The sequence below is a fragment of the Mandrillus leucophaeus genome, unplaced genomic scaffold, assembly GCF_000951045.1.
Source record: "Mandrillus leucophaeus isolate KB7577 unplaced genomic scaffold, Mleu.le_1.0 Scaffold842, whole genome shotgun sequence".
Lineage (NCBI taxonomy): Eukaryota > Metazoa > Chordata > Mammalia > Primates > Cercopithecidae > Mandrillus > Mandrillus leucophaeus.
Genome location: NW_012109164.1, coordinates 52,340 through 62,367, shown reverse-complemented (window position 1 = coordinate 62,367; position 10,028 = coordinate 52,340). Strand labels below are relative to the sequence as shown.

General features: G+C 35.8%; 1 protein-coding gene across 2 annotated transcripts in view; it reads right to left on the bottom strand.

The window, feature by feature from the left end:
- Nucleotides 1-5,229: 5,229 nt before the first annotated feature.
- GIF (gastric intrinsic factor (vitamin B synthesis)) overlaps nt 5,230-10,028 on the bottom strand; it is a 15,602-nt gene continuing 10,803 nt past the window's right edge. For both annotated transcript variants that reach the window (XM_011968397.1, XM_011968398.1), the window contains exons 8-9: nt 7,351-7,469; nt 5,230-5,502 (exon numbers count right to left, since the gene is read on the bottom strand). In XM_011968397.1, coding sequence (XP_011823787.1) covers nt 5,441-5,502; nt 7,351-7,469 — 181 coding nt within the window. In that variant the 3' untranslated portion in view covers nt 5,230-5,440. The remainder of the gene's footprint in view (nt 5,503-7,350; nt 7,470-10,028) is intronic.

Below are 10,028 nucleotides of genomic sequence, written 5' to 3'. Positions count from 1 at the left end.
AACGTTTAGCTTCCACTTATTTTATTTTTTATGTTTTTTTGAGATGGGGTCTTGCTCTGTCACCCAGACTGGAGTTCAGTGGTGTGATCATTGCTCACTGCAGCTTCAACCTCTCTGGCCCAAGTGATCCTCCCACTTTATCCTCCCAAGTAGCTGTCATTATACACATGTGCTACTATGCCCGGCTAATGTTTAAATTTTTCATAGAGACAGTATTTCGTTATGTTACCCCAGCCGGTCTACGAACTCCTGGGCTCAAGCAATCTTCCCAACTTGGCCTCCCAACATGCGGGGATTACAGGTGTGAGCCACTCCCCTCAGCCTTAGCTCCCACTTACAAGTGAGAACATTCAATATTTGGTTTTCTGTTTCTGCATTAATTCATTTAGGATTGCAGCCTCCAGCTGCATCCATGCTGCTACAAAGAATATGATTTCATTTTTTTTATGGCTATGTAGTATTCCATGATCTATATGTAACATATTTTCTTTATCCAATCCACCGTCATGGGCACCTGGGTTGATTCCATGTCTTTGCTATTGTGAATAGTGTTGTGATCAACATATGAGTGCAGGTGTCTTTTTGGCAGAGAATTTGTTTTCCTTTGAGTATATATGCAGTAATGAGATTTCTGGGTTGAATGGTAATTCTATCTTTAGTTCTTTGAGAAATCTCCAAACCGCTTTTCATAGGAGCTGAACTAATTTGCATTTCCACCAACAGTGTATTAGCATTTCCTTTTCTCCTCAACCTTGCCAACATCTGTTATTTATTGATCATTTAATAATATCCATTCTGACTTGCGTGATATGGCCTCTCATTGTGATTTTGATGTGCATCTCTTTGATGATTAACGATGTAGAACATTTTTTCATATGTTCGTTGGCTGCTTGTATGTTTTCTTTTGAGAAGTCTCTGTTCATGTACTTTGCCTACTTTTTAATGGTATTGTTTGTCTTTTTTTTATTTGTTTAAGTTCCTTATAGATTCTGGATGTTAGTTCTTTGCTGGATTCAGTTTGCAAATATTTTCTCCCATTCTGCAGGTTGTCTGTTTACTCTGTTGGTAACTTCTTTTTTTTTTTTCTTGGTTGTTTTTATTTTTATTTTTATTGATTTATTTTTTTGAGACAGAGTCTCCTTTTGTTGCGCAGGCTGGAGTGCAGTGGCGCAATCTCAGCTCACGCAACCTCTGCCTCCCAGGTTCAAGCAATTCTCCTGCCTCAGCCTCCCAAGTAACTGGGATTATAGGTGCCCACCACCATGCCTGGCTAATATTTGTATTTTTAGTAGATACGGCATTTCACCGTGTTGCCCAGGCTGGTTTCAAACTCCTGACCTCAAGTGATCTGCCCACCTCACCCTCCCAAAGTGCTGGGATTACTGGCATGAGCCACGATGCCCAGACGGTAATTTGTTTTGCTGAACAGAAGAGTTTTAGTCTAATTAGGTCTCAATTGTCAGTTTTTGTTTTTGTTGCATTTGCTTTTGAGGGCTTAGTCATAAATTCTTTGCCTAGGCCAACGTCTAGAAGGGTATTTCCTCGAGTTTCTTCTAGGATTCTTGTAGTTTGAAGTCTTACATTTAAGTCTTTAATCCATTTTGAGTTAATTTTTGTATATGGTGAGAGGTAGGGATCCCGTTTTATTCTTCTGCATATGGCAGTAATATTTATTGAGTAGGATATCCTTCCCCATTGTTTATTCTGTTGACTTTGTCAAAGGTCAGTTGGTTGTAGGCTGTGGCTTTGTTTCAGGGGTATTCTGTTTCATCGTTACCATCTTTTTAAAAGAAATCAGGTACTGTATATTAATAAGTCACCCAATTGACTGTGTCTTCTTAGATAATTTATTGGTGCTAAATGACTATAACATGGGAATTACGGGCAAGAGAAACAAGAGAAGCAATGCTTGGAAAAAAAACCTTAAACCGTGTTTATGAATTGGGAATGAACAAGGAAAGAGTAGAAATCCTTAATCTGTGAGATAATGACAAATGGAAACAAGCTGAAAAATGTATTGGAAACATATTAAGAAATGGAAATAAGTCTTGGAAAATGGGTATTTTTATATATATGCACTCATATATATGATATATAAGCTTATATATGTATAAGATACATGTATGATATACAAGCATATATAATATATGATATATAAATACATAATATATATTTATATGTCACATGTATGATATGTTTATATATCATATATCATCACATAAATATTATATTAGTATATAATATATAATACATAACTATAATATTGTGTATTACATAGATATGTATTTATATAGATTTATATATAATAGGTGTATTTATTATACATAAACCTATATATAATACCTATCATATATTTTTAAATAATAGGTATATATACCTATTGTTATATGTTATATATAAATATATATTATAGGTGTATATAATGGTATATTTTATACATATACATTTACACTATATATTTAAAGAGATACATATTTTTAGAGAGGAGCTGACTCTGCAGCCCAGGCTGAAGTGCAGTGACGTGATCATGGCTCACTGCAGCCTTGACCTCCTGGACTCAAGTATCAAGCAACTCTCTCACGTCAGCCTCTCAAGTAGCTGGCATGTGCCATGGGCATGTTCCACCATGACCGGCTAATTTATTTTTATTTTTATTTTTTGTAGAGATAGGGTTTCCCTATGTTGCCCAGGTTGGAGGTGTATTTTATAAACAGAAGTTATGTGACTTCCTGTCCCAAGGTACTTAACTTCCTGCCCCAAAGTACTTAAGATGATATTCTTTTGCTGTATATTCACACTTTAAGAAAATTACTTATGACAACTACCTTCATTTTTATAGTGTATGCGAATATAAGTACATTTTAAAGCATTTCCTTGGCTGGGTGTGGTGGCTTATGCTTATAATCCCAGCACTTTGAGAGGCCAAGGTGGGTGGATCGCCTGAGGTCAGGAGTTCAAGACCAGCCTGGCTGACATGGTGAAACCCCGTCTCTACTAAAAATACAAAAATCAGCCTGGCGTGGTGGTGGGCGCCTGTAATCCCAGCTACTTGAGAGGCTGAGGCGGAATTGTTTGAACCCGGAAGACAGAGGTTGCAGTGAACAAAGATCGCATCATTGTACTCCAGCTTGGGCGATGAAACAAGACTCTATCTCAAAAATAAATAAATAAACAAACAAATAAATAAAGCACTTGTTCAAAACAGAATTACAACTTTCAAACCCATTTCCCCGTCTCTAGCTCTGCCAAATAGATGAACACACACACAATTAAGTCCTAGATAGGTAGCTAAAACAAGGTTTTTATTATATGAAACAAATCTGTGATTTCTTTCTCTTTGTTTCCTCCCTAGCCTTGTTTCTTCAATTTCTATTATTAAAGCAAACTCTACACACACACACACACACACACACACACACACAGAGAAATCTCTTTGGTTGCCCAATTTATTGTTAAACAAGCAAAAATAATCTTTGTATAAAATAATGGTTTTTTTTTCCGTTTTCCAGTTGCTCAATTATTATGTGTTGAATGGCTAAAACTTAGAAAACAGAGAGGCAAACAAAAAAACCCAATCACCAATAATTCTGCCACACAGAGATCACCACTGAAACACTCCAGCATGGATGATATTATAATGTGGTCGTGTACTTGCCTTCATTCACTTGGAGTTGCTTTCATTCACTTCGTTCACTCACTTCATTCATGTTCATCATGAACGTCTTTTCATGTTGGCAAGAATTTATCTTCAACATGAATTTTAGTAACTTTGAAGTATCCTATCATATGGATGCACCAGAGTTTGTCTATTGTCCTATTGTTGGACATCTAGATTGTTCTATGTTTTCCATATTATAAACATTATATTATGTTATGAGAGAGCACTTTACTCACCACCCCTGAGATTTCCTTCTATTATAGTGACAGTCTTGGCCTTTTTCTGGGATAGAGAGATTTACCTAATAGATAAGTTTGAAATTAGGACCTGGGCCTGTGTGGCCCACACCTTCTTCTCCTAGGAGCCAGACTGTTATTGGAGAGCAGGTACTTGCTCTGAGATGCCCAGATGGGAGACTTGTGCCTGGGCAGTTCAGTCTATCTGATTCTGGGATTCAGTTTTAGGAAGTGTATTGTGGCTGTACACCTAAGCTCTGGTCTATAATAGTTACAGCTGACCTTTTGATTCTTGTGTATTTATGTGTCCTCATATATATATGTATAAATTTAAGAATTGGGATTTTTTTTGGCTGAAGGTGAGTATATTTTAGGCCTGTTTTTGTTTTTTTTTTTTTGGAGATGGAGTTTTGTTCTTGTTCCCCAGGCTGGAGTGCAATGGTGTGATCTTGGTTCATTTAACCTCTGCTTCCTGGGTTCAAGTGGTTCTCTTCCCTCAGCCTCCCAAGTAAGCGGAATTACAGGCACATGCCACCATACCGAGCTAAGTTTTGTATTTTTAGTAGAGACGGGTTTTGCCATGGTCAGGCTGGTCTCGAACTCCTGACCTCAGGTGATCCACCTTCCTTGGCCTCCCAAAGTGCTGGGATTACAGACAAGAACCACTATGCCCAGTCATTTTAGGTCTTTTGATACAAATTTTTATATTATTCTCTAGAAAGTTTGTACCAGTGTTGACTCCTACCGGCAGAGATTGGAGTTATATCTATCTTCGAAAGCTTAAATTTTTTAAAAGATCTATATCTATTTATCATATAAAATATATAATATGATAAATTATATATAATCATAAAATATATTCAATTATATATAATCATATAAAATATATAATATATTATGTATAATATATTGAATATAAGTTAATTTACATATTACATATGTAAATGATCTAAATATATATTTTAAATATGAATTTAACCAAAAAAATTGGAAATGGAAGGAAAGAGTTAAGACATAAAATCATTTACCAAGTTTTGAGCCATCTGGGAGTTTTATATGTTGATAGAGTTTTATATGTTGATGGAATTTTATATGTTGAAATGTTTGGCCATTTCATGTACACATGTATGTACATACTTGGGCATGTTTATGTTAGGCAATTTGAAAAGGAGTACTTGGTATAATATGAAAATACGACATTAAGAAATATACCATTTGTAGGAATAGGGAGTGTGCTATTTAATTAATCAAGAAATCAGAATGATATCCAAAAATATCAGCTACTCTCCCTTTTCCCCTCACCTTAGGTTTAAACGATGATTGGCAGGCATTGTGTTGAGAAGCTGAAAATTTTATTTTCATGAGTCATAGATGTTGAGACTCCAATGAACTTTGCATATTTATTCTACATAGTGGTTTTCCATGTTTTTACCAGGAATATGGTAACATCACAGGCATTCACTTTTTTGCATAGATTTAAAATGAACTGGAAAATATTTCACCCATCCTTTGAAGATGTTTGATAGAAGCTGAACCCACCTCTTCCTTAGTACTGTGTGAAATTGGCTGTGATGTGCTCGTGGTTGAAGGGTATGTAGTCAGCAACCCCTGGAAATAAGCAGAGAATAATATGAGGTGACTGTGGTGCATGTAACCATCTCCATCCCCCAAGGGATGCAGTGAGCTAGATGCAGTGAACCCACTGAATTTTTTAAAGGAGTAAAATCATCCTAGAGAGAAATAGGCAGTTTGATTATGGAGAGAACATGAAATTGAGATTTAGGGTGTTCTTGTTTCCAGTCTCTGGTCACCATTTCATGGAGTAAGTCTTTGGGTATACCCTTTAAGATGCATGAGCCTCTTTTTCCTCACATACAAGATTTTGTTAATAATATTTACTCTGAAGAGTTATTTTCAGAATTAGAAATGATGACTGCTGGGTGCCTAACACTGTACCTGACACAGAATAATTGTGCAATAAATGGTGGTTATTGCTAAAATGGCTTATTTAGGCCAAAATTAGGGCATTCAAGGGAGAACCTCAGGTTCATTTTTGAAGTTTTTGTAAGACATAAGAAAGAGCAGTGGGTTGCGATTTTTTGTCTTTCAGGACAGGAAAGATAGATGATGGCAATATCTGTTACCTTTCAGGTAGCCGGGCAACAGAAAGAATGACAGTTTCAGGCCCGCATCTTTTTGTTTCTCAGAGGACTTTACCATTCTTTCCCCAAGGGAAGAAAAGTAATTGGTAGACATGAGAATATGCCTGATTTAAGTTCCTGGGGCAATTACTTTCTTTTTTTAAAAAAAATTTTGAGTATTTAAAAATTTTTAAATTTTTGTGGGTACATAATAGGTGTGTACATTTATGGGGTATGTGGAATATTTTGATCCAGACATTTCTTGAGATGAAGGTGATGGGAAAACTAATAATAATAATGATTAATATTTTTGAATACATGCCATGCAAAACACTGTACTTAATCATTCTAAGTATATTATTTCCAATCCTCACAATAACCCAAGAAATGATTAGTGCAATTTCCATTTTAAAGCTGTGCAAACTGGCTCACAGATTTACTACTAATGTACTGCAGCTATTAAATAAGAGAAGGAGCTTCTAACCAAGTCTTCTGTGACTCCAAGATCTTTATTATGTGCTTTGCTGCAATTCCACAAATTCTGACTGGCAAGATTTGTTAAATACATGATAGACTCTAAGAAGAACACCTCCCCCACTGTAATATTGGATAATGAAGCATCTTTACCAACCTATGACCTTGGCTCTACTGTGACTTTGTTTGGCTTTATATGTCTCTGCATAGTGACAATTAACATCAGGTTAACTAGGTAACATCATGCTTAGACAAAAACCATACACCAGTGCTCTTTAAATCGGAGAATATTTCAATATGTGTGCAAAAGCTTTAACCAATGTTAAGGTTTGGCTGAAGTCTGAGTTTTATTCTTCCCACTTTCTCCTAATTTTTTCAGGGGAAACATGCACCAACATCCACATTACAGGCATTCCTCTCTTTGGAGATTTTTGTAAAAAAGAAGGTGAAGCATGAATTTTGAGTGAAACTATTGTGCAAAGCACATTTGTACAATAGAGTTACAGAGACTTTGGAAACCTGGGTTTGATTTTCCACTTTTACGTTCTAGATGCATGCCTTGTACAAGACCCTTTAATGTCTCTTAAGACTTATTTTCCTTCTCTATAAAAGGTATTACCACTGCCTACAGAATTAATCTGTTTCTCTAATGATTATATATATATAAAATAGATATTTGTATACATATAAGCAATCTGTCTATAGAATTATTGTATATACACATATGATCTCATAATTATCAATTGATTAAATGAATGAATGAATAAATTAAATGAAAAATAATTAAGGAATGTAGCCTTCAAACTACGGAAGATAACACCTATGCCTTTTCTTCCCTCACCTTCATTCAAAGGTGTTACGCCACTAAGGAACTGCCAGTACGTCTTGTGATTAACATTTTCAGCGATATTGTTGATAGAAGAGACGACAAGGCCCCAAGATGTCATAGTGGTTTCAAATCTAAAAAAAAAAGTTGTCTATGATTAACATCTCACTTTAGGTCAGGGAATAAGGGGTAAGATGAAGGGATGGAGACATTCAATTAATTAATTAGTTAATTAAGTTTTTAGAGACAAGGTGTCACTTTGTTACCCAGGCTAGTGGTGAGATCCTAGCTCATGGCAGCCTCGAAATCCTGGGCTCAAGCAATCCTCCCGCCAGGATAGAGACACTTTAAATGCTTCAGATAAATGCTTCAGACATTTTAAATGATATTCTCTTTTGAGCACGATTTTATCTGATAAAGTGATCAGATTATATCAAAAGAGAAAATGCTTTAACCAGTTTACTATTGATGGGCATTTAGGTTGATTCCATTTCTTTGCTATTGTGAATCGTGCTGCAATGAACATGGATGGAGGCCATTTGTCTTTAGCAAACTAACACAGGAACAGAAAACCAAATACTGCATGTTCTTACTTATAAGTGGGAGCAAAATGATGAGAACACATGAATACACAGAGGGGAACAACACATACTGGGGCCTATCAGAGGGTACGGGTTGGGAGGAGGGAGAGGATCAGGAGAAATAACTAATGGGTAGTAGAATTAATACCTGGGTGGTAAAATAATCTGTACAACAAACCCCCATGACACAGTTTACCTATGTAGCAAACCTGCAAATGTACCCAAAACTTAAAATGAAAGTTAAGTGAAAACAAAAGAAAATGGGCCAGGTGCGGTGGCTCATGCCTGTAATCCCAGCACTTTGAGAGACTGAGGAGGGCAGATGGCTTGAGCCCAGAAGTTCGAGACCAGCCTTGGCAATATGGTGAAACCCCATCTCTAACAAAAATACAAAAATTAGCCAGTATCATAACCTGATCTCAAAATAAATAAATAAATAAATGAATTTTTAAAAAGCAAACATGCAAATGACTAATGAATATGAAATTACTTCACTTAGAATAAAATGAAATGAAAATGAATGGATTTTGAAAACACCTATTAATAATCAAATTTTAAAAATGTAAATTCCCCCAAATGAGTAAATAATTATATGAGTCATGGAATGAATATCCAAGATTAAATATTTGGAAGCCATGAAAATATTTGTCAATAATTTTCAGTAACACAGGAAACTACTTATGCAATAATGTTAAGTGAAAATATGAGATACAAATTTTACATGAAATATCTTTCTGTCCCATGTATATGATGGATCACATCTATTTGTAATATGCATGGAAAAAACACCTACAAAAGTTATAAAAAATATTAACAGCTGTGATATTATGTGTGGACTGTAGATGATTTTTCTTTTTTATGCTTTTTCCCTCAAAATTTCTGCTATATGTATTTATTACATTTATAATCAGAAAAAGAAAAATTAGGCAAAATTAAAGCTAAGCTCAGAGAAGTAAAGTACAGTATATTCAGAGGGTTTTAAAATTAAATATTTCTGGGCCAGACACAGTGGCTTATGCCAGTAATCCTAGCACTTTGGGAGGCTGAGGTGGATGGCTCACCGGAGGTCAGGAGTTCAAGACCAGCCTGGCCAACATGCTGAAACCCCATCTCTACTAAAAATACAAAAATTAGCAGAGCGTGGTGGTGGGTGCCTATAATCCCAGCTACTCAGGAGGCTGAGGCAGGGGAGAATCACTTGAACCCAGGAGGCAAAGTTTGCAGTGAGCTGAGATTGCGCCATTGCACTGCAGCCTGGGTGACAAGAGCAAAACTCCGTCTCAAAAAAAAAAAAAAAAAAAAAATTAAATAGTTTTGTAGTGCAATTTTTATCCTGACCTGTCTATGGAAGTTAGGGAAGTTATGGAATCGTGCAGTAAGCAGCAGACACAATGTGCTCAACAGAACCAGGTGGAATAGACCCCCACGTGGTATCACTCAGTTGTCAATTCCTTAGTCTTTGCCAGTATTCCTTCTTGATATCTTCCTGAAGAATTTGGATCATCTTTTCTTTGAAAATATCTGCTTTTTTCCTTTCCATGACTTGGCATTTTCCTCCTCTCCTCCTATGGCTTAGACTCCTCCATGTTTATTTACTGCTTCCTCTTTTTGCAAACTATAAATATTCCCTAAAAGTTAATTTTCTTATTATTAAGAAAATTAATTTTAAAATTAATTAATTTTTAATTAATTTTGTGATTTATTTCTGTATTTTCCCCTACCCTGACAGGGGCATGGAAAGAACATGAGCATCAGATTCAGACCAACCTGGGTTCCGCTCTCAACTCTATTAGTTACGTGTTATGTGATCTTAGGAATATTGCTAACTTCTTTGGGCCTAAGGGTTCTATCTGTAAAATTAGAATAACTAAATATGTCTTATGGTTTTGCTGGGTGCATGTATCTGCTACCTACTACATGGATTCTTGACTTTGGTCATCACCTCTAAGAGATGACTGTCCAATTTTTTTTCCCTGTCTTGACCTTTTTTCCTAGTACTTCCTCTATACCTCCAAAGCCTTTCTTTCTCCTTTCTTCCTTCTTTCCTTCCTTCCTTTCTTCTTTCCTTCCTTCCTTTCTTCTTTCCTTCCTTTCTTTTTTTGCTTTTTTTTT